The sequence below is a fragment of the Zonotrichia albicollis genome, chromosome 1 (genome assembly GCF_047830755.1).
Source record: "Zonotrichia albicollis isolate bZonAlb1 chromosome 1, bZonAlb1.hap1, whole genome shotgun sequence".
Taxonomy (NCBI): domain Eukaryota; kingdom Metazoa; phylum Chordata; class Aves; order Passeriformes; family Passerellidae; genus Zonotrichia; species Zonotrichia albicollis.
The window spans coordinates 10,705,625-10,731,263 of record NC_133819.1 but is presented as its reverse complement, the minus strand read 5'-3'; the positions used below and the strand labels follow the sequence as shown (position 1 = coordinate 10,731,263).

At 41.8% G+C, this 25,639-nt stretch overlaps 1 protein-coding gene across 1 annotated transcript; it reads right to left on the bottom strand.

Annotated features, from left to right (window-relative positions):
* Positions 1-650: 650 nt before the first annotated feature.
* On the bottom strand, positions 651-12,117 carry GTPBP4 (GTP binding protein 4). Its single transcript, XM_074555296.1, has 17 exons — positions 11,976-12,117; positions 11,185-11,355; positions 9,805-9,908; positions 9,042-9,178; positions 8,363-8,463; positions 7,884-7,976; positions 7,187-7,378; positions 7,034-7,099; positions 6,235-6,324; positions 5,727-5,837; positions 5,393-5,470; positions 5,233-5,284; positions 4,542-4,642; positions 3,483-3,680; positions 2,579-2,644; positions 1,382-1,516; positions 651-879 (listed from the first exon to the last, which is right to left on the bottom strand). The coding sequence occupies exons 1-17, from the start codon at positions 12,021-12,023 to the stop codon at positions 727-729; spliced, it is 1,896 nt and encodes a 631-aa protein (XP_074411397.1). The 5' UTR covers positions 12,024-12,117; the 3' UTR covers positions 651-726.
* Between the last annotated feature and the right edge of the window lie 13,522 nt (positions 12,118-25,639).

Here is a 25,639-nt window from a genome sequence, read left to right as displayed (position 1 = left end):
ATACAGAATTTTGTCTATCAGGTCCCAAAGAGAAAATGTCTTGCTAAGCCAAGGATGAGAGTAGCATGTGCTTGGCACAAAATTTCAGTCTGATCCTTTTTCTCTACATACCTGAAATATTAATCTGAAATATTCAGGGTTGTAAGGTGTAACCTGCCCATTACAGGTGGCAGGTCAGTACTAGAACTGCAGTTTCTCCTCCAGTGACCCTGCAGCTCAGTGAAGTGGCAGCATTGCTCCTGTGCTTCAGTGCACAAACATAAACTTTGCATAGATCTTGATGCTTTCTGTTACTTCCCCCCATTTCAGCCTCCACCAGTGCCATAAACTCATCACAAAGGATTATCTGCATGCAGCAATCCAAACCTTACTGAACCCAGGCATTTTTTATAACAGTAGTTCAACAAAGTGTTCACATTTCTAGACTTAACCTCATTTAAATTAGGTTTGTATAGAAACACTTTACTGATAGATGAAAGTCAGGAATAAGAATATGGAAGAAAGTATTTTTATGTGTTTATAAATGGTTTCTGCCACTAGAATTGGGAAATTTCAAGATATTGAAAACTGAGCTTGAAGTATCTTAACCATGAACATAAAACACACACTTAAACACCAAGTATTACCAAAAAGGATGACAGGACTAGAAATTAGTTTTAATAAATTTAATTTTGATTTTAAATTGGGTTTTTTTGATTAGTTTTTAATCTTGATTCAGAAGACTGCTTATCTTCTCTGTGTTTTGCCAGATTTTCTCTTCCCAGTCAGCAGATGTCTTGGCTTCAAGTTGAATATGTGCCTGTCTGCCTCTCCTTTCCTGCCCAGGCGATTCATTTTCTTTTGAGCTTTCTTTGCCATGATCTTGACCTTCTTCACCATCTATTTAAAAACAAGCAAACATGCAGAGTAACTTCCTCAGTAACTCAGGGAACAAGTTTCAAGAAAACCCACACCTTTAAGAAAACCCACTGAGCTGGATGGTTTCATCAAGGACATTAACACCAACTCCAGAGCGTTATCACTATCGAAGTGGCACTAACCCTCCTTAGCAAAACTTTCCAGTGCACTAACACAGGATCATGCTGTGCCTGGAATTCCTCACTTACTACAGGTGGAACCACAGTTTGCAGAATTCTTCCTTCAGATTTGCATTTAGAGACTAAAGAATTAAAATGTTTGTCCTTGGTCTGTATTATTACATTATTTGTAAGAAGGAAGTAGAGAAACAGAGTCCAAATGAAAAGATGATGGAGCTGCAGTGAGACCAAGCACAAACTCTGCACAAACACAGCCAGCCTACTCTGCAGTTCCCCAGGAGCTGCTCTAGGTGTAACCATGCTGGTGGAGCTGCCCAGCAGGTGAGAACAGGTAAATAACAAACCTTCTCATCCCGGAGGCCGGACACGTCCCGTGGCGTGCGAGAGCAGCTGCGGCTGCGCGACACCGACCGCGGCGTCTCCGACTCCTCGCGCTTGCGCTTCCTCGTGGTGCTGCGCGACCTCCTCACGTAATGGGCCTGGAATTGAAACCATCATCTAAGCCTACAGCCAGAAACAATCAGCTCATTTCTAGTCAGAGTCATCGGAAATACAGGAAGTGGATTCGGTTATTCCATAGTAACACAAAGATCTTGACAGATATTGGTCACTGTCTCTCTGTCCTACAGGAACATTCACATTTCAGTGAATATTCGCTTTTTTTCCTCCACAGTTGCTAACTGTTTTTTTTTTTTTTGGGGGTGGAGTACACTCACAACTAATCAATAAAAAGATACAAATGAATGGAGAGCAACACTTAAGTAATTTTGCAACAGCAAAATAGCAATGACGAAACCTACCCTGATTAATGTCCTGTGCACTGGGCAAAGCCCTAAAGAATTTCAGTCATAAAGACTGATCATGTATAGCATAAGTATTACATTTCTACATTGCTCCTACATCAACATGGCATGGCAGCTCTGAGAACCATAAATGCTTGCTTCAGATGTGTAATGTTGACAGCTCTTGTTTCCTACCTCCTTGTATAGCTAAAGAATTAGAGATCTCAAGATCCAGGGAGCTGTAACACTGCTGGATTTGCTGTACAAAATGTTTTGGGTTTTTTCATTTATGTTAAAATTTCTCCTGGAGGCCAGTCTCTGATGAAGTACTTTATCTGCCTTACATTTAAAAATGCCAGCTGCCCTCAAAAACTTCAATTACAGCTCATGGAATTAATGAACTATAAAAAGATAGGCCTCATCTGTTGCTATTACTATTTCTGACATAGTAGAGTCTCATCCAACAAAGCAGACTTGAAAATTAAGAAGTATGCTTAGCTAAGCCTGTTCTTGAATCCTACACAAATTCCAAGAAAGCAGTGCACATTCTTGATAAATGTTAGTTTTTCAGCTTATACAACCTGTTTTGATCACATTACTCAAAAAATTCCAGTAGCAACTGCCTCATCTGCAGTTCCTAATTCATCCTTAATAGAACCCACCTCTCTCTTGTGCCAGCTTTAAAAAACATTTCAACTGTGCTCAAAGAAATCTAAGTCTCTTTTAAACAAGTATTATGTTCCATAAGCAAAGACTTACATCATCTTTATTAGTCATGTCAAGTCCAAGATCAGTCATTTCTTTCTCTAACACCTTCCTCTGGACCTGTAAAAACACAGTTAAGAAAACACAGTTCTTTTAAAAAAAATCCTTCCACCTTACTTTTTGTCTCAATATACCACCACAAGTCATTATATTCACTTTATATTTCTGGCTTTATCACATCCACACACAGGTCATTGATGTCCTACCTTCACATTTCATTTTTTACATCCATAAATTCTGCTTCACAAGACTCCAGTGGCCCAACATTTCCCAAAGATCATATAATTAGTTTGCTTTTTTGGGGGGGAAGCTGACAAGGAGAGCCAGTTTGGTCAAAAATGTTTCCTTTTCTCCCAAAAGGCACACTCTCTGAGAAGGTAAGAGATCCTGGGGGCAACAGCAGCTAGATTCATTTTCTCAAATATCTAGTTATCAGTTTATTACTTTGCAGTTGTCCTGGACTGGTCAGAAGAAACTCTGCCACCAGATACAGTGATTACCTGGCTACCAAAGAGACCCATCACCTTTTCCAGAACAAATTTTAAATTACTGCGATTTTAAGTAATTATCTAATTCTTAGCATTATTTGAATTTTAAGCAAACAGACAATATACAATGAAACAACCCACTTAAACAAACTGCATCACATTATTAAAAACCTTTTCTGCAATACATATGGAGTTTTACACAAGACTCGCTTATGTGACACACAAAAAAAGGGTTTCTATCCCTCCTCAGCTAAGCAGTGACCAGAACTCCTGGGAGAACAGAAGGGAGCAAGCAGGGACAGGGCCAAGACGAGAAAAAGGCATCAGTTCCACTATCCAACAGTGATACATGCTTTCATGATGCTCTTACATAGCAGCAAGATTTTTTACAGAACATGTTCTACACTCACCTTTTTAGCTGTTCTGGGCATCCTTGGACCATGAACATCTTTCTCCTTTGACTGCAGGATTTTCAGTTTCTTCTTTTCTCGGATCTTCCTTGCCAATTGTCTGATTTCCATCATTTCTTCATCTTCACTTTCTGGTTCACTGTCATATTCTCCAGCAGCTTCTCTCAGTTCTTCTTCTTTCTCCAATTCTTCCAGTTTCTTAGATTGTGAAGAGGTAAAATGGAGATCAGATCTTGACTTACAATCCTCAACATCACATTTGTACATGGTCCTGGGCCATGACAGCACACAGGCCCTTCAAAGAAGGAACTACTTTGCCTGATAACCACACAAATGGGGCTGGTGACAGAGATCACTGTGAACCCATGGACACACTGCTGTGCAGACTAATTCCATCACTCCACATCAACACTTGGCTAAATTTGTGTGGCTGCCCAAAGCTGCCCAGGGTGTGAAAGCAGCTGTACTCTCCTGTGAGCTGTGCTTGTTGTGCCATTTCTGGAAACAGACTGAAAAACCCTTCTCTTCTGACATGCAACATGAGTCCAGGACACCAGTAGTTCACAGGAACCCTGCTGCATAACTGGCAGCCTCCATGGGCTGCACTCACCACTCCTCCTTAACAACCAGCAGGAAATCCAAACAGTGACTGTTATTAGCTAAAAATGTTACAAATTGAGCATTCAGTCAATTTCCTCCACAGACATAAATCTGATGGATGAATTTCATATTATTAAAAATACATAAAGTTTGATAGCTACATTCCTGTAGCTGTAGTGAAAGAATGAAGAAATATAACTTCTAGTGCAAACCTCATATTTTAGAATGGAACAGATAAGATCACCATCATTCTGACAAGATGAAGAAATTTTCCATTCTTCTGAAATTCTGTCCTTTATCATTCAAAAACTAGTACATTTTCCCATGACAAGAGCAGACAATGCAAAAGAGAACAGGTTCTCACAATATGTTGTTTTTAATCTACAAATGGTAACTGACATTAAACAAGTAAGAGATAAAGAGGAAAGAAAAGTGTAAAGCAAAAATTGAAAAACTCACTCTCATTATATCAGGATCAATGTAGTCAAGTATATTATGGCCTTCCCATATCTCTGGAATCTTATCATATTTCTCAGAAGAATTCATTAAGTCCCAGTATTCTTAAAAATAAAACAAAAGTTGATAAAGAGACAAAAATTAATTTCAAAAAATGTTCCCTGACAAAAGACAACACTCAGAACACACACACAAAAGAAGTGCCCCACCCCTAAGAATTTGGCAGCACCTCTACTATATTCAAATATTTCTGATCTCCATCCTACTGCCAAAGATTGCTCAGTTATGGCATGACCCACTGCCCCAAGACACACCAGGCAACAAAAACCCAGCTGAAACACAACACATGCAGTTCTCTCTCATATTGATACTTTCTTAACAAAGAGAGCATCAGAAATTATTTAAATACTATAATACAGAATGGAGAGAAAAAATCACTTGAATCATCAGAGCAGCTGTTTCATGTCTGTGACTCCAAAATGGGAAACAACTGAGTAACATCATAAAACACATCAGTAAAGATCTCCAGTTCAGGAACAGAAGGATAGTGTGCAATGAAATGGTGCCACTGGCAATTAGTTGAAAGCAGTCAGGTTTAGGTATTCCCCCTTAAGGCTGAAATAGCCACACTTTGCTGTTTAGTAATAATAATGGTATAAAATACATTTAATAATAATTCTTATCTAATACTTACTCTGCAGATCCAAAATATAATCATCTCCCATTTCAAGTTCAATATCTCTCTCCTGCAAAGACATACATGGCTTTAGATACCATTCAATTTAGAGGCTATGGACTAACACAGCAAATTTAAAATCCAGCTGCTGATTTCCTGATTTAGAGATGCCACTTACCAATTTCCTCTTGGGAGTGTCCACTTCCATGCGTTTCTTACGAGCTACTACGCCTTCAGGTATAAAAGGCAGTCGCTCCTGGAACAAATCCACCCCAAAAACAAAAGGAAAGGTTCACATCAATTTTTTTACACTGCTATAAATCACCAGCTGCACTGTAATGTATTTCTGAAGAATATACAAAATCCCAAGCTCCCAGCAGGAAAGGCACTTACAGACAATAGATTAGAAAACTTCATCATATGAATCTGTTTGCAGATTAACAATGACAGAATTCTTATCCTATTTAAGAAGTATTGGGAAATACAATAAATAGTGTAAACATGTAGCCTACCTTGTTATCTCTTTTGGTTGGCATGGCCAAGTGTAATCTATTCAGTACTTCATTCACTTTGTTTCCTTTCATTTTAGTATCTACACGATGGGCCAACAGTCTGTCACAGGCCTGAGAGGGCACATGGCAAGGTAAGGTGAGGAACAAAGCCTTTCAGACACAGCAAATGACACTGCAGCCATTCAATCCCAGGTATCTGGCTTCACATCTTACTCTCTTTTTGTCTTATACCTCTTAACTCTCAAGAAAGCATCAAATTATTCTATATTAAAAGCATCCTGAGAAGGTGCATATGCAGATATGTATTTTTTTAATAGGACTCAGAAAAAAATCACAATTAAAAAAAAATTATTACAATATTATTTTCCACTTTCACCCAAGCTCACTGAAGCACAAGGAAAACATTTTTGAAGTTTATCACTATAATGCAGTCTAACTGAGACTGAACTCATGAAGTGAAGCAAGATGGCAGCTGTTCATTTGGATGAAACTAAAAGAATGCACCTACCTCAGTTTTAACTTGGATTACACCTTCTTCAGTTAGTGTACTTGTCTCTATTACAGAAAATCCTTCTGCTTCAAAAGCTTCAAATATTTTCTAAAATTGAAAAATTAACCCAAATAATGACATCCTGTTTCATTTCTTAATATTCCACAATACATTAAGACGAGAAATCTTAATCCAGTGTCAATACATACAATGAATTACTATTTTATTAGAAGGTGTTTCTAAAAAGATGACAGAAAGTTTTTAATTATAGTTCTATTTAATCTTTCTTATTTTATAAGCAAATAAAAAAGGCACCTATAAATGACCCATAAGGGAAAAAGAAAAGAAGTGAGAGAGACACAAGTTCTATGTGCTTTACCCTGTAGATACAATTGCCTGTAGATAAAATTTAGCCTGTAGATGCAATTGAATTAAGCCTGCAGGACCTTTTATTGCAACTGTTCAGCAAGACCTCTGAGTCTAGTGCTCACTGTGCCTGTCACTGAAAGGATTATTGAGTAAAGCAATTAATAAAGCAGTAACTGAAAGTTCTCACACCATCAGAGATTTCTGAAGCCATTAAGAACCTACCTTCCATTTAGCATTTACAATATTCAGGCAAGGACTACATTAGACAGTACTAAAGAAAGATGGGGTTGAGACCTGCAAAGCTACCTCCCACTGCACAATTAAAGCAGCTCAATTAAGGAATGATCATGTAAAAGATTTTGCCCAATAAAAATTATAATCATCCACTATGCACACACAGTATTTTTGTACACATCAGAAGACAAAGAGGTGAGAGAAGTATCCTAACCTGGCTCTCTTCAGGAAGTTCTGAAATCCTCTTCACATCGCATTTGTTTGCAACGATTATAAGTGGCTGATAAAAAGGCAAAAAAAAAAATCTTAATTCAAATTACCATGTTATAAACCCCTGAGGTTTGTTAATAATGTGAACAAAACTCACCTTGTTAGCAAACAATGGCTTAATATTTCTGAAGAGCTCCACCTGCTCCTCCAGGCTGTGCCCGCACTGCTCAGACACGTCCATGACGTAGAGCACGGCCGCACGCAGGTGTGCCAGGGCAGTGATAGCCTGCATCTCAATGGTGTTCCTGTCCTCCAGGGGGTGATCCAAAATACCAGGAGTATCCACCACCTAAAATTAACATCATTCACCAGGTGTTACTGATCAGCTGTTGCAGAAAATGTGGTTGATTGTTCATCTATATTGTCTTTTTTAAGACAGTGACAGTTTTTCCTTTCTGTCACAAATAGAACTGTGAGCTCTGCCAAACTGGGAATGTGAAAATGTAGAAATGGAAGAAGAATGAGGTTTCATAACCAACACTCCAAGTATTGCAAAAGAAGGGAAAATTCTGCCCCTACCCAGCGCAGAATTTGAGAATGATAAAAAGTGATCTGGCATTACTCAATAATTCCATTTCCCATCTTCCCTCCAACAGAACACAGACCCATGCATGTACATTTTTAGAACAAGTTTTGACTGCTGCTCTCACTTGGCACACTGCACCTGGCACAGTAGCTCTCAGACACAGCCTGTCTGATCAAGACAGAAAAATGCAGCTCCCATGGCAAAAAGGCAAATCAGGCTATAACCAGATCACTCTTTCAAGGAACTGCAAAATAGAAACAGTTCTTACCTGCCAACGTAGATACTTATAATCCATATGTCCCACAAAGAGAGATTTCGTGGTAAAGGCATAAGGCTGCACTTCTACATCTGCTCTTGTAACCTTAAAACAAGATTTAGTCACACCCATTTATTTAAAAATTCCTGAAGTTGAAAGCTGTATATTCTAATTATAATGCACTGTCTTTGATACAGGGTAAAAAAAAAGCCTAAAAACTGGTTATTCTAGTTTCTCTGCAAGTATTTGTCTATCAGAAAATATGCTAATAGGATGCTATTTTGGAAAAGATAACGATTTTTAAGAGTGAAATCTATCAAAACTTTCCATTTATTCCTCCAGAAATTTCATTCAACCTCTACTCACACATTTGAACTTGCTACTACTCATTCACATCAGACACTGTCACAACTATATCAAATTGTTTAGAAGTTACTTTATTTTAATTAAATTGTATCTCAATATTACCTATGGAAAAACCACACACATACCTTATTTATAAAACTGGATTTCCCAACATTTGGGTAGCCACACAGCAGAAGAGTTCGCGTATTGGGATCAATGGTTGGCAAACGAGACAAATGCTGTCGCACTGAAATGTGAAAAAGATTTTTTAAGTATCTCTGATAATTTAAGTTTTACTGAGATTGAATAACTATACATATGCTGAATTGTTTACCTAAAAATTAGTAACATTTCTGATATATGATCATTTATGAAAGTATGTAATAATTTGCAGACTTCACAAGTATCTACATATGACAAATATAAAATTTAAGAAATATCTGAAATAGATGAAGACCACTATCTTACATCTAGAACGACTCCACCAAGTAGGCAACGTAACCTGAAGTAAGGAGTAGTGTCTGCAAAATCTTTAGCAACATTTTTCACATACATGTTAGTGAAAAGAATAGTAAGTAAAAGCCTGCCTGTGACTTTTAAACAAAGAAAAAGTTTTATCACTGTTAGTGATACCATAAAAGTTAATAAATATTCAAAGAGAAAACTATTTTGTTGAAAAATTAACACTAAGCTTTTGGGGATTTTAAAACCGTTCCTGTGTCTCCCAGATCTGTAACTTGTACTAAACGCATTCTCCTACTAAGCCTAATAATAAATTTTATACCCAATTCAGGTGCCTTTTTTCAGCCCATATGTAACACCCACCTTGCTCCAAATACTCCAGGCTCTGTTTCTGTCTCTTGATGATGGTGCACATGCGGCCCAGGGCGGCATGTTTGAGCTGCTTGCAGCGGTACAGAGAGTCGCCGTACTTCATCAGCCTCACATAGTCCTTGGCCACACTGCAGGCACAGGGAGCACAGATCAGCCACAATCCCCCAGGCAGGGGTAAAACAGAGAAATGAGACAAGCACAGGTCAGCCAACCATCCCCAGGCACGGGCAAAACCAGAGAAATGAGACGAGCACAGGTCAGCTGTAGCCATGATATTTTCTGAAAAATCCTTTCCTTAGGATTTTTCCTCCTGAGAAGCTGAGAGACCTCAGGAACAAAATGTAAGCAATGGTTATCTGCTGCTGTGAAATGCCACAGGTGGATCTGTGATTGGTCTCATGTGGTTGTTTCTAATTAATGGCCAATCACAGTCAGCTGGCTCGGACTCTCTGTCCAAGACACCAGCCTTTGTTATTCATTCTTTCTTCTTCTATTCTTAGCTAGCCTTCTGATGAAATCCTTTCTTCTATTCTTTTAGTATAGTTTTAATACAACATATATCATAGAATAATAAATCAGCCTTCTGAAACATGGAGTCAAATCCTTGTCTCTTCCCTCATACTCAGACCCCTGTGAACACGGTCACAGTCAGCCACAAACCCCCAGGCACGGGCAAAACAGAGAAATGAGATGATCACAGGTAAGACACAGTCCCCCAGGCACAGGCAAAACCAGAGAAATCAAAAGCCCTTACTTGTCTATCAGGTTCTTGGCAATATTGATCTGCCCCAAAGCCAACTTGTAGTGGTCTTTGTCGTACAGGACATTCATCAGGTCCGCGTAGAAAGGATGAATATCCTAAAACAAAAGCAGATTTTTTTGTTAAGTTAATAGCAGAAAGCTTAAAAGACAGTTAAAAAAGCAGTTTAAAGCAGTTTTGTTAAGTTAAAAGCAGAATCTGATGTTAAGTCTCTTATTTTCTTACTCTAAGATGTTTATTTCTTCTTCAATGTAAGTTCTTCAATATAACTTCTTCAATGTAAGTTCTTTTTTTTCTCCACAACAATGGACTGGAGAACAAATGACACTAACACAAATGACACTAAAAGCCAAACAATTTTCATTACCAACTTATGTAAGAAAAATAATCTGCTTGGTCATTAAATGCATTAATCTTAACTGCTCTGAATTTCTTCTGCAAATACATCTTTGACTTATTCATACAGAGTTTCCAGTTGATCTTCTGCTTTCTAAAATATTTCATATTACAACTTTGAAGTCTTTTTTTAAGTAAAAAATTGCAAGAAGCCGACAGAAATTATCTCTAAATGGAAATTCATATTATAGCAGAAACACAGTAGTACCATTAATTCCTTTCTTTTCTGAGTGCTGCCTTACCTTCTATACAAGCCTGGACAAAAAACAGTTTTTTTAATGCCCAAATAAATCCTCAAGTTTTCACAGAAGTGGCATCTCTGGTACAAATCTTTCATGCAGAGTATTTCTGCTAGTTATGTATTTACCTGAAGAGATTTCATCACGTGATGTTAAAAAAAACCCCAGAAGATATTTCTGCAAATTCTGGAGCAACACTCACTGGATATGAAATTATCAAGAAAAACAATTTAACAGGTGAATAATTTCAATCTGTGTAGAAAACTGCCCATAAAAAAGTCCCACTGGGCACATGGATAGAGTTGTAGTTGTTTGAAGTTAATACCGTGTTTCTAACCCCACCCTTTATGGGGTCAAGGACAACATTTATATTGTCAAATTAACTCCTGAAGATGGAAAGCAATATGATATATTATATTTCTTGGTATTTCCTTGGGAAGATTAAACATGAGCAGAATTTCCATATGCATACACAAAGAAGAAATAGGGAGACACAATATACTTAAACCCCCCCACATTTTGTCTTAATTTAAAAGCAACTTCTGGCAAACATATCTGATCAGCCACAAGATTGTAAATTCCAGCCTTTAATGACAATCCACGGGCACAACTTAACTTCTGCTCTTCATAAGAACATACAACTTTTGCAGTACAGGTTTTGCCACTACTCACAGTAAAATCTACTTGAAATCGGCCAAATTGTCTACACAGAGAAATCAGCAAATGAGAAAACACTTACATCTAACTTCGGGAAATCTGTTAAGATCTGAGTGAGTCTGTCATGGTAATTTTGTTGAGTAAATTTGACTTTTCGCATATAAAAATGTCGAATCCGGTGGATTTGGTAATGTTTGTGAATGACAGTTGGGGTCTTTCGCTGAGTCTTTGACAATGTCAAGTCTATGAAGTCCTGCAATCGAGGAAACACGATTAGTTACACAAAATGTCAAGTTCTTGTAAAGGCAACAATTTTATTTTGGAGAAGGAGCACGCTGAGGACTTAAGTACAGCCACAGTGGGACAGGCATGTTTCAGGGCAGGCAGGAATAAGAAGTTTGCATATTCCCTGTCCAGTTTCTATTGCAATGGACCGCGGCCCGGCCAGTCCGAGCCCCTCCGGAGCTCCCCTCACCGTGCTTAAAACCCCTTTTTCCGACTAGAAAAATACTTTATTTTCAAGCAAGACGGTGTGATAAGTTTCGGTATGAGGCAGGTTTGGAAAAGAGGAGGGACTTTTGTGGGGACATCCCCGCAGGGAAAAGCGCGGCCTCAGGATCCTGACAGGACCCCCCCCGACACTGTACATGGTACGGGCCGCCGGGCGCAGCAGCACCAGCCCGGGCGAGTCCACGGCTCCCGCGGGAGGGGGAGGAGGTGAACCCAACACCACGCCGGCACCGCGGAAGGGGCAGGAGGGCAGCGCGGTCCTCGGAAGCCGCCGAACGGGAGGAACGGGAGGGACGGCCCGGTGCGGAAGGCACTGAGGGCAGGGGCCGGGGCCGGGGCAGGAGCGGGGGAGCGCGGCCGTACCTTGGCAGACGGAACCACCGTGATCTTCTTGAAGTTGTAGAGCGCCATGGCCACCGCCACCGCAGCGCCACGCGCCGGAAAGGGAGCGCGCCCGGAGCTCTCGCGAGAGCTGCGCGCGTCCGGCCCGGGCGGGCAGGGGGAGGGAGGGACAGGGAGAGAGAGAGGGAGGGAAGATGGAGGGAGGGCAGGCGCTTGAGGTTGAGTGTGGGTCTTGCTCGAGAAGCATTTGATCGCCAGCAGGGTTCTGGCAATGGCTCCCTGATGTGATGATTCGGGGCAGACATGGCTTGAGCCCCGTAGGGCCGAGAAAGCAAAACACGCCCTCAGCCTGTTGAGCGCTGAGTAAAGGCTGATCTCCATTAGCACGAAGGAGTTAATAACAGAGAGAATAAGGATGGCAGAAAGGACCCCGAAAGCCTTACAGGGGCCAAGGGGCCCACGAGTGGCCTCGTCCCCAGGCTGATACAGCGGGCAGCCAGTGCTGTGGCCCGGCAGAGGCACACACCAGATGGACCTCCAGGAGCAGCTCTGGGTCACCCATGGGATACCTTGAGAATATCTTGGGATTGTGCAAGAATCACAGAATCTGTTAGGTTGGAAAACACCTCCGAGGTCATTGAGTCCAAACACCACCATGTCAACTCAATGCCACTTTGCCACATATTTCCTCTTTCCTCAAACACTTCCAGGGACAGTGACTCCGCCACCTCTCTGGGCAGCCTGTTCCAGTGTCTGATCATCCTTTCTCTGAAGAAATTCTTCCTAATGTCCAACAAAACCATCAACCAGTACAGCTTGTGGCCATGCCCTCTCCTCCTGTTGCTGGTTGTCTGAGAAGAGACTGCTCTGGCTGCAGCCTCCTTTCAGGAGTTGCGGAGAGCAGTAAGGTCCCCCTGAGCCTCCTTTTGTTCTCTGGGCTAAACACCCCCAGCTCCCTCAGCTGCTCCTTATGGAATTTGTGCTGCAGACCCTGCTCCAGCTCCATAGCCCTTGTCTGGGCACAATTCAGCACCTCAGTGTCTTTACTAAAGAATGTCATGTCTCAGAGAATGTCTTGAAAGACACGAGATGTTCAGAGGAAGAATGAAAGCTGTGAACACCAAGGGATTAATGTGGATAAGGGAGGGAAAAGTGTGGGGAAATGGAGAGAAAAGGGGATAAAAGAGGCTGGTAGCACACCATGGTCAGAATAAATGTATGATCATACCCTGCACATCCTATCACTGCAGTCTGGCCTTTTTACTAAACTCCATTCCTGACCATTTTCCAGATTGAGGGGGCTCTCTGCTCTGTTTCTGTGAGTGAGAAGCCAGGTGCCTGCCACAGGAAAAGAGGCAGAGCTCCATTGTGGCCATGTTTCTGGGGTGCCAGGAACTGGAGGGACCATGGTGCTTGCACACTGTGTGTCAGTGTATGTGTACATGCATACTATGAAAAATGTGTATTTTATCTTTGGCTTTTTGCAAATATTGAAATGAATATTATATGTGTTATGTTAGAAAGTTATGCTGTGTTAATTTTCTTTAGTGTGTTAAATATAGTTTTAGGTTATAACAGTGTTAAAATAGAAACTATGCTATGTGGGATACTTTCTTTCTAAAGAAAGGACTTGCACTGAGGTAGCAGTCACAGGACAACTAAATCTTTCAGAGAAAAAGAATTTATTGCTCTCTTATCGAGTTCTTCCCATCTTGCTCAGCCCTGAAGATGCTGTTAGGTTTCAGAGGAAGAAGTTGACACTGACCAGACAAAATCCTTTTTTTGAATGGAATTTATGCATAATGTATGAGGTGTATGAATATGCAACAGGCTATTGTTTTTAAGGGTTAATCCTCTGTTAATGTGGGTCCTTTTTTGGGTTTATTTTGCCCAGAAAAAGGTACCCAGAACATCCATAACTCTTTGTTCTTATTGTCTCGTATTGTTCTAAATCCTAATTGTCCAAATTTTTATTACTCTAATTATATTACTATTTCTATAACCATTTTATTACTATTAAACTTTTAAAATGTTAAAAATAAGTGATTGGCATTTTTCACACATACACAGATGCTCAACAGGCTGAAAACTTGGGGCTGTTCAGAGAAGGTTGTGTGGAAGGAAACCTCATAGGAAATTTCCAGAGCCTAAAGAGGGCCTACAGCAAAGCCAGTCTTACTTCCCTTTTTATTGTTTTTCCTTAATTTCTTTTTTTTCATAGTAACTTTCACTTGTCTCACACTTAATTATAAATCCTTTCAGATAAAGACAAAGCATGAGTGAATTCTGGAGCAGTTTATGAACTTGACTGTACCTTGTGCTCTAGGGTTTTTTGTGTATCTTCAGCAAACAAGAAATCCAGATATTTAAGATACCTGAATGTAGGCACGTCCTGCCGTTTGCATGTCTTTCCCTGTTTTCCACTTGACAGTTCCACTTGGCATGCACATCAGTTTTAAATAAATTGCAAATTACTTGATACTCTTTGGGAGGCAAACTAGATTAAAAATTAGGAATTCCCTTGGCTTCCACACTGGTTTGGATTCTTTTTCTCTCCACATAAAACATGACATTTTTCACTTGAGAGAATTTACTTATGTGTTATTCTGTGATTGCACATTTTTCTACAGTACTAGAAATTTAAATGCATAACTCCTTTTACATTTCCTTTATTTAACTGTGCTCCTGGTTTTGCTGAAATGCTCCAAACAGCTGTCCAGTGCAGTGGAAATTTGTAAGGTATTTGAAAAGTAAGAATTCCTTTAATTTGCCAGATGGTAGTTAATACTTTCCAGCAATTAACTTCAGGAATGACTGCATGAGCACTATTGGATCATAAATATGATATTAGAGCCATTCCTGTCTCAGGTCTCACAGTGGGGCTGCAGCTGCCCCCTTCTGAAGGGATGTGCAGCTTCCTAAACATTTTGATATCACCACTTCAGTCTGCCTTCTTGAAGCATTCTTGTGGACTGAGATTTGACTTCACACTTTATTTATAGTGCATTTTGCCTGCAAATACATCATTTTATGGAATTGAAGGAGCTTTTCTCTAAGTATATCCCCACATTTCCCCAGTTTCTGGAAAGATCCTTCCATGAGGTGGCCTGGGACACTCAGCCTGCCCAGCAGCTGGGACAGCAGACCCAGCCTTCCCCAGTCCATGGCACTTTTAGGTGTGAGCCCCAAGGCCCCGGTGCCCATTGCAGGTACTCCAGACTGACATGCAGACATGCCCTGTGCATCCCCAGGAAACTGATCCTCAGCATTCAGAGTATCCAGGAGCAGGCCTTGGATAAATTCCATTTATCCCAGCAGGCCCTGGCAGTCCTGCTCTCACACTGCCTCTACATTACTACTTCCTTGGACAGTTTTCAAGAGAACAATTTCCAAGACAAAATTTGGGTACCGTTCTAGACATTGTGTCCTCTTGTTTCAGAAGTCAGACGTTGACCATGTCCAGTCATTTTTTTTGGACCAGAAAATTCCTTATCCCTGCTGGTTTTCTACACTCAGACATTGTCATTCATATTTATGATAAATTTCAGGCATGTAACACTTATTCTCCATTTTATGTTTAAAACACCGTTCTAGTAGACTGTAATTCATATAAATTTGAAATTGAATGACACAAAATTATTCTTGTACATTGTGCAAGGGTAACTAATGGCACCAGCAAGGCTCAGACCGTGTGCTGTGCCAGTCTGCCAGAGAAGAGCTTGCAAAAATAGGGACAAAAATGGACAAGGCCCAGGGAGCCACCCAAGCATTCATCTGTAAGAAATGCTTCTGCAGAACACATGCAGGGATTTTTATGATAATTAGATGTGGCATTACAGAATCACAGAATCAGTTAGGTTGGAGAAGACCTCTGAGACCATCGAATCCAACTTATGACCCAACATAACCATGCCAACCACACCACAGCACTGAGTGCCATGTCCAGTCTTCCCTTAAACACCTCCAGGGACAGTGACTCCACCACCTCCCTGTGCAGCCCATTCCAATGTCTAATCACCCTTTCTGTGAAGAAATTCCTCCTAATGTCCAACCTAAAACTCAACTAGCACAGCTTGTGGCTATGCCCTCTCCTCCTGTTGCTGGCTGTCTGAGTAGAGACTGATCTGGCTGCAGCCTCCTTTCAGGGAGTTGTAGAGGGTGAGAAGACCCCCAGCTCCCTCAGTTGTAGAGAGTGAGAACACCCCCAGCTCCCTCAGCTGTTCCTCATATGACTTGTGCTCCAGCCCCTTCCCCAGCTTCCTTGCTCTCTTCCTGTCTCCATAACAGAAGAAAGCTTTTCAGAGGGGTTATTTGATAGCATGGTCTGGCAGCAATACCCAGTCCACCTCAACTTTTGATTTCAGCAGCTTAAAAGCCAACTAACAGGCTAGTTCAGAAAATGGTATTTCTGGAAGCAATTTTGCTTCAGTTTAATTTCTTGGTTTTGAAAATCTCCATGTCAGTAGCCAAGTTGGAGAAAAATATTCAGTCCCACTCTGGTCCTCACAATGAAAAGGCATGGCCCCAAACAGACCTGGCAGCTTTCCTAACCTTTTGCTCTATAAATTGGATGCAAGAGGTCATGGCCAAGGGGCACTGGTAGATGCCAGGTACAAAAAACTACTGCTTCTTCTCCAGCAGCTCCTCCAGGCTTCATCAGAAAATATTGATCTCTGAACTACCAACCCAGAAGTATCACATTAAATACAGAAAATAAGGCTATAAACAGGCAATAGTGCTTACACTTATCTGCAGTATCTGAAATATAAAGAGCTCGATTTTATTTTGAACCAGTGCCATTTCATATCAGCACACAAAAGGCACATCACACACAAAGGGGAAGTTCCAAAATTGAATTATTAAGTATCAGACTCTCTTACTAAATTATCATTACAAAGGGCATGCATGGTGATGGATCTAAGAGCTTTGGAGAGTGACAATACTGCCCCAGAAGAGTAATGCCATCTAATGCATCTCAGGAGCGTGGCTGAGGCACACTCAGGAGTACACTCAGGAATACAGTATTAATAGCTGTAGTTACTGTGTAATCTGGGAAAACTTTGAAGTTGTTTAAGGAAGTCTATAATAAAGACACGCCATGTTTTGTCTTTCCCAGTTGCTGCTCTTTATGGTTGTAGGGGGAGGAGACAACTTTACCAAAATGGAGATGGGGGAGAATGTCTTTTTGTTCCATGATCTGCAATGGCAGCACTACAGAGAATAGCAATGGTGAGTGGAGTATTTGCTCTGTGTCTGGCAGCTCCTGCTGGAGGCTGCCAGGTGTGGCCTTGTGGAGGGAGCCCCTCATCCCCAGTGTCAGGATAAGCAGTGGGGGCCCTGTGGAGAGAGTCCCTCATCCCCAGTGTCAGGATAAGGCAGGGGGCACTTGTGGAGGGAGCCCCTCATCCCCAGTGTCAGGATAAGCAGTGGGGGCCCTGTGGAGAGAGTCCCTCATCCCCAGTGTCAGGATAAGCAGGGGCACATGGAGCTGCTGGGGTAGGGCAGAGTGGTGGGCAGGAAAGGGCTCGGGGAGAGCTGCCTTCTCCTGTGACTTCTGCAGGCATTCAGCCGAGAGCACAGGCTGGGAGAGCCTCTAAAAGCCTTAAAGAGCCCCAGGTGGAGCTTGTGAAGTGTCTTGTCTCACCCTCCCTTCCCCGAGGAGTCAACAGCCAAACTGAAAGAGTGGAGACCCTCAGCAGACCATACTGAATGTTGCTATACTATACATTCCTGATGTTAAAAAAAAAAAATCCCCTGGAACCATCTGAAGTTTGGTGATTCTTATGGTCAGGAAAGAGTTGCTTTGCTGATCTTTCTGAATATGGACACAGTGTTTGAGCTGGCAGGGTTTTGTCATGCTTTAAGGAATAGGTAATTCTTCTGCAAAAATAGTGCCTCATGTCAGCCTTGTCAAGGCTCTGGCCCCGACACAGTGGCACCAGTGGGTTCCATTTTCAAAACCAGCCAGGTCCAGGCTTCCTTTACTGGAAGAAAGTGCTCACAGTGTGCAGTGCAACAGTGTGCCCTGGGCAGCTCCCCAAGACACCTGAGGGGAATGGTGGGCTATTGCCCAGCTCTCAGGTGCGAGAAAATTATTTTTGGGTTCCACTAGCTCACTTTCTGATTTTTTATTGCCACCCTCATTTTTTTGAGGGTGGCGATAAAGAGTAATTTTCAAATTACTTTACATCCTAGGCTGGTGACCCAGTCATGACTGATGGTACCTCCATGGAAAAAGGAGTGTGGGCAGAGACCTCACTGAGACTCCTTGTGATCGGAGGCTCTTGACATAGATGACCAAAGTGTGAGATTCATTGGCACTAAGGGTTAAACTGCACTCACAAAAGGCTAACCACTTCTGTGAACCTTCCCTGAATAGTGACAGCAGGAATCAGCCAGGCAGCATTTACCATGAGAGAGAGAGGAAAGAAAAAAGGAAGAAAACAGAACAAACAATAACAGCAGTGTTGGAAAGTAACACAGAGTAGGACCATATTAAGATTTTATTTAATTATTATTTTATTTATCTTGTTTAAGACTTAATATACTTTAAGATCCAGAAATGTAAAAATCAGGAGTCAAGATGACTTAGTGGATATTTCTCCAAGGGCAGAAGCAGGATGGGTTTTGTACTCACACTAGATATTCATGTCCTACATTTTTCAAACTTCACATGCTTGGAAATGATTTCAAGTGTTCTTAGATGTTTGCATCTACAACATCTTGACAACATTTGCAGGTGTCATTTTTGATGGCACATATAATTGCAGGCACATTTTATTGTACTTAGGTGCCTATTTTGTTTTGTCTGGCAAATGAGCAAGTTTGACATCTAAATCTGCCTGCAATCAGCTATGACATAAACTCTATCTACCGATGCATTTTTGACATAAAATTGGAAATGAAGCTGATGTCCTTTCCAAAAGTAATGCCTTCATCCTCACTTTGCTGCACTGAAGATAGCAGGTTTCAGGTTTTAGAATAATACTAAATCTTTGTCAGTGTGTAGTTAAAATGTATTAGCAATGACATTTTAAAAATATCACCCTGATATTGCTAAAGCCATTGAAAAAGCCAAGGAGCTGCAAGTAGATAAAACAATATTTGACGAAGGTGGCAGCTGGGAAAACTCTGTACAGTGTGGGCTCAGCAGGTGGGGCTTTGGAGTCACAGCGTGGTCACACTGCCAAAGAAACACTGCAATCCTCTGGGCAGTTTCAGGGTAGTTTCAGAGAAGATTTATGGCATTCTGCTGGATCTGTTGTTTCAGTGTAAGGCACAGTAACGATACTTTTGCCAAGTGCTGTATTTTGCCAAGAGCTACTGATATTGTTACAATTTGCCCTAACGACTCATTCTTCATGGATATAACTGCAGTGGGTGGTCCAGGACCTCATGCCTGTCATCTCATGTTTCTGGGTTGCAATTGCTGGTTATCTAAGTTCTGGAACACAAGTCAGTCGTGTTCCCTGGTGCAGATCCCACCAAAGGATTGCCAGCCTGCCACCATCACTGGGTTTTGGCTCTGCAAGTCACTCTGCCATGTCAGGCCAGCGGTGTCTGAAGACTCAGCTGCCCTAAGCTAGAGCGTGTAAGGCTGCTTGCAGGCTGCTTTCAGCCAGCCAACAATAGTTCTGCAGTCCCCTGTTCTTGCAGCCACAGAGGTGAGAGAAAAGACAGAACATTTCTCATTATTCAAAACAGACACTCCCTTGGATGGCAGGAGCTTCCCTCCTCTGAGCAAAGGGCCACCAAACAAGTCTACATTCCACTATTTTAATTCTGTATTTTCATTACCTTCTAGTCACTGACCTCCCTGTCCCACAGCCCTTCAGCTGCCAGTCTCCCCACCCATCTCACACCCTTTCTTTTCACATCTTTCAGTCCTGCCATACAGATCCATACGTCACTCACACCAGCATTGTCCTTGTCAATCACATGAATGCTGCCTGGCATTCTTTCTGAAGAAAACTAAAAATACCTGCTAATTACATGGCTGTAGAACTGCTCATTATTTTCAGAATGAATTTATTTTTTGGGTTTTTTTAAACCTTTCATTGATTCTTGCGCAATGAGAATGTTCTTGCAGTATTTTTTCTTAGCCAATAAATCAGCAAAACTCCCTGAGACATAAATGTGACTTGGTACTGAGCATTTTGGGCTTTCCTGAGCATTTTTTGCTTTCCTTTGCTGTCGCTTCTCCTGTATTTGCATATGGCACACAACCACACTGCACTGTGAGAAGATGCCATTTGTATCACAGTGTGACAGAGGAAATTAAAACCCTTTCCTCACCAGTTTCTGACTGGAGCTTTATAAGGTCACCTTGTCACTGTGATGATAGAGAACCTTTCAGCAGCACCTGTATGTCTTCACAGTTCTTGAAATAATAGTGAGCTAAATCCAGGAGAGCCTTTGATAGCAAACTATGATGGTAACTGATTTAATGTGCATAATTTACTGTATAATCTTGTAATTGCTATGAATCATTGATACTAAGGCAGTATCAGAAACACAGACACTGTGAACTTAAAGGGACCTTCATGTTATTTCTCAGGGGTATATTATCACAGCATCATCTGTGAATAATTACTATTTATCATACAATAATTTATCATATTGTCCCTATGCATGCATACATATGTACATACACACATGTATACCTGTTTGTAATATATACATACGTGATAATGTATATGTCTTATATGTTATATAACAAATGGCATATTAAAATATACATAGTTTTATAATGACAAAACATTCCTAGCCTTTAGAATCTATTTCTCACATGTTTTGAGAATTATCATTTGATACATGGTCTACTGAACTAGTACTGGTAATTGACACTTGTGTGGTACCAAGATAGGAAGTTAAAGCTGCAAAGAAATACCTGGAAAAATCCTGATGCTGTGAACCATTGTTCTGTAATACTTAGGAACACTTACACAGCACTTTTCATTTTCCCACCTTTAAAAAAACCTAGTTAATTAACCTTTGCGACATAGTAAGTGCTCAAATAATTCTGCAATAATAGCACATATCTAGGCAGCCCAACAGGAGATGCAACAGAGGGCTCCAGAGACAAGGGGATTGTGGATGGAGCTGTAGGGGATGCAGTGCTGCTGTGTGCCTGTGGTCTGACCCAGAGCACAAGCTCCCACAGACAGCAGTGTGCAGACAGAACAGGAGCTGGTGTTCAGTCACTCCTGTTTCCACTGTATTAACACCAAGGATCACGAAGGATCCTGTGCATGTGATGCAGAGAGCTGATCCTGACACATCCAGTCACTGGCATTTTGTTGGAAGTGAGACAACTGGTGTGCAAGTTTCTGATAGAGAGGAGCTCTTCCATGTAGCCTGCAGATGAGTCCCACATACACTATGCCATTATCTACATGCTTTACACCCAGAACTACAGTGCAAAAAGCCACATCTGGCTGGTTAGGAAGCAGCTGTGCTTGTGGTCCACATCTGCAAGGACCATGTTTGTACCCGCAGCTTCTTTGGCAAGAGGATTTGCCAGCAGCAATATGAAGAAATACCAGACACATAAAGTACAGAGAGCTTTTTACAGCTGAGCAGTGCTGTTTTGCATTAAAGGTATAGGAAGCTGTATGCAGACATGGAAATTCAGACACCAGTCCTTGGCTGTAGCCAGAAATGCCAGCTTTTGTGACAAACTGCACATAGCACTTGGGAGACCTCATTGGTGCCTCACACAGTCTGCAGCCTTTTGCAGTTAGGGCTGCATGCCAGCCCTTTGCTAGTGACAGACATCTGCCCTTTCAGACTCTTCACTCTCTATGGCAGCTGGAGAGAGAGAGAGATGGGGGAGGGAGAGAGGACCAGGCAGGTCCTGTCCTCCTCCTCCCCACCATCCTTGGAAGCAGACTTGGAAATATTGGCTAAGAGCACAGGTGTAGCTCATGGGGCAGAAGCACTGGGGTTAGGAGAGGACTGTCTTGCATGTCTAAAGCCCTACTTTGGGCCATCCATCAGAAATGATGTAGGTGCAGGCCCTGGGTACATTCCCTGGCACTGTTCAGTGTACCAGCACAGATGTGCCCAACATGTGTCACTTTCAGGCCTCAGGAGCTCAGGGCCACAGCCAGGTCCGCACCTGGTCCAGCATGGTCTGGGCACTGCAGGGTGCCTGTCAATATGGGCACAGCCAAGGGATTCCTCCTGACAGCCCAGGCTTGGTGTAAGAGCACAGGTGGAAATCAGACACTGATTTGAACCCACAAAACCCTTGTGGTTGCCTGTGACACACCTTCCTCTGTGTGAGTGGAACTACTGTGCAAGGAGGGCACTGCTGATGGGCTGTGCTGTCCTGGGGGCTGGGACACAATGGCACACTGTACCCATCCCCTTGGAGTTACCAGAGTCCAACTGTGCCATTCCAGATGCTTCAGTGTTTCTTCCTCTACCCCTTCAAGCTAGGGAGTGGCTTCTTTGCGAAGCACAGAAAATGCACTTGAGAAAACCATGCTGTCTTGCTAACCCCTGAGCCCATTTGTTTGTCTGCACTCTTCCCTCCCCTCCTGGGAAGATGCTGGGCAGGAAGTGTTTCTGTATCAGCTGCTCCCAAGCTCAGCTTGGCCTGGCCTTTACCAGCAGGTAAACACAGCTGGGAGAAGAGCTCCTGGCTGTACCCAGGGTTAGGTACCAGCTGCAGTGCCTGGGGACATAAATATAACAACTCTACCTTAGGAAATTGCCATCCACCCCCTGGAGTTTGTGATGGATCAGAGTGTGTTCCCAAGGCCTGCAGGGATCCATCCATCACAGCAGCAGCAGCAGCAGCCCCCAGGGCAGCCTCTCATGGGCCTGTCCCCCAGGGGTGATGGGTTGTTGTGTGACATGTAAGATGGGCTTTGGAGAAGTGCTCTAGCAAATTGTGAGCAATGTTATTGTCTGCTAAATGAAGGCCCTTCAGAATTGAGGAAGTGCAAAGGAAACATCTGATGTTAATTCTTTCTTTGTATCATCAATATTGAGAAAGGAAATGAAGCTTTGCTTGCAAATAACTGAAATACAGTCAAGATTATTGCATGTCAAATTACGGCTTGCAGTAATCCTTCATCTCCACATTATGAATTCATAAAAGGAACTGCAGCATGTTTTTAATTATTAACTACCACATAATGGAGTGGGCAATACAATATCCTAGAGGTTTTCTTTCTTTTTTTTTTTTTCCATATGGGAGATCTCAGTTTAAATTCTGGATATGGCTACAAGTTAAAGCAAATTCTCAAATTTCAGTGTCACTTTTCACTATTCTCACAATAAAAGCCCAATTAAAATTAGCTCCTCCAGGAACAATCATGACAGTGCTGATTTTATCCATTTTCAAATGCAGATCAACATATCCCTATGAAGGGATCTTGCACAACGGGTACATATTAATGTCAGGAATACCACATCCCTCATCCAGAAAAAAAGAAAAGGAATTCTGATGACATCATTCATCTTCATCATTCATCTTCCCTGAAATGACATCATGAATGATGACATCATTCATCTTCCCTGCAATGTCTAAATAAATGGATATTTCATAATACATATTTCTAATGGATGAGCACATTATTGGAGGATGAGCACAATATTTTCCAGTAATTAACACTGGATTCTAGATGCTTTTTACTTTAAATTCTGTATGTGTTGAATGCATCCCCTGCTCAATTATCTCTAAGTGAGATGGAAGTTGGATGAGTGGGAGTATCAGTTAAGCTAAAGTGCTTTTTATGACTTGGTTTTTCTGAAGGAATCTGGAAGTGAATGGAAATGATGCTGTGCTCCAAGGAGAAGTTCCTGTGCAGATAGGATGAGATCAGCTCTATGGACCATGACATCCTGAGTGGAATTCTCTGAACACACACAGCCTGTTCCAGAAGATTGTCTTCAACAGAAATTAAACAATGACAAAACAACCTATGCTGATGACTAGATGAATGTTCAGAAATATCATTTCAGTACTCTCAGCAGCCTGACAGACCCTAGAGGTTAATTAGCACCATTTGCTTTGTTTTTGCACACTAGAAATAGGTTTTAGTAGGACATTGCCTGGAGCTTCTCTACACCTTGGGCCTGACAAAACCAGCATGGTTAGGTGCTAAATTCTTAAGATTTAGGTAAAATATGTATCAAAAGGAACTCAGAAAGCAGTAGAAGTTAAAGAGAAATCTTGGTTTTGCTGTGATTTCTCTTTGCTATTTCTGAGGAAGGTGTCTGCATACACTAAACTCTGTATTAGGTTTTCAGAGAGCTGACATATCTCAAGGGCACAGGTTTGAATCCCTCCAGTCATTTTCACTGTAGTTTACCAAGAAAGAATTTTCCTTAATGAATTTTTGCTTGTGAACTTGTTCTGCTCTGATATAGTTAGGCAATTATTATCCCTCTTAATGCTAATTCCTGAGGTTAAGTTTTAAGTAATTAGAGATTATGCCCAGGATCAATTTTGTGAAAGGTGCTTTGGTATTACAGTGTACATTTTCTTGTACATACTGTGTTTTGGATGATTTCTGAAGCACTGAGACATGTTGTACAGTTTTAAACCTGCCCAAAGTTGTGCTCTAGTGCACAGGCAAGCCATTGGGGCTTTTTATACAGAAAATGTATTTGTTATGTAAACAGCTGAAATCTTACCCTGTGCTTTAGAATTTGGCTAGATGGGAAGAGAAACCTCTCTGTACTCAACCTGAGCTCCTCGGATCTTCCAATACCATGATAATACCAATAATATGGTATTATCATGCTGCAAAGAGCACCACAGTGGGACCTAGGCCGTGTACAAAGGAAGATGTGTGATTACAGACTTCTTTCCCCCCCGTGTGTGATGAAATCCACCCAGCACACTGTTATTTCAAACCAGAAACACATCCCAGCCCTTTCAGTATGAGGAATGTCTTGTATTCCCCTCAAAGGGAGCAGTAGGGTCTGCAGCTCCCATCACCAGGGCAGAGGTTAAAGGAGGAATGTGCTTCCTTAAAATGGAGTGCTGTCAAAACTCAGAACTGAATGGTAGAACCTTGCACTGGGACAAGAGAAAAAGTGGCCCTGTGGCACTCCTGTGCTCAGTCAGAAGAACCATCTGCTGGGAAGGGCAAAGGGAAAGGGAAACTCTTCAATGGCACCTTTGCTTGGCAGGAAAGCAGGAACCAGTGTCTGTGTCCCTCTTTGTCCTTTTTCTATGTCACATGCTGCTTCCTTTGATGCCGCAGAGGAAGAGCAGAAACATTGCAGTACACCTCTACTTCTGTCAGAGAAAAGCCCATCCAGCCTGGCAATTTCTATAGGAAATACAAATTGGAGCAATTTCTATAGGAAATACAAATTGGTGCTTTCCTGATAGAAAACATTCAAAGAAAGGAAGATATGCAGAGTGCAGGGCTTATCAGCGAAGGCTGCTGTGCTTCACAGCACCAGCCTCTGCTGCCAAGCTCAGAGAGGAGCAGAATTAATTATAAACAGTCTTCAGAGAGGTGAGATCCTTGGTAAAAAGAGAGGTTCTCCTCTCCAGCCCGAATGAATCAGCTGGGAGGTGCTTCTCGCTGGGAGGAGACAGGAGGTTCCCTGGCAGCGCTGACGCCTCTCCTGGCTCAGGAAAACCTGGGTTCGCCAGGGTGAGAGCTCCCTGCGTAGGGAAAGGACTGGGAAAGAACTTCCTTTGTGGGCTTTCA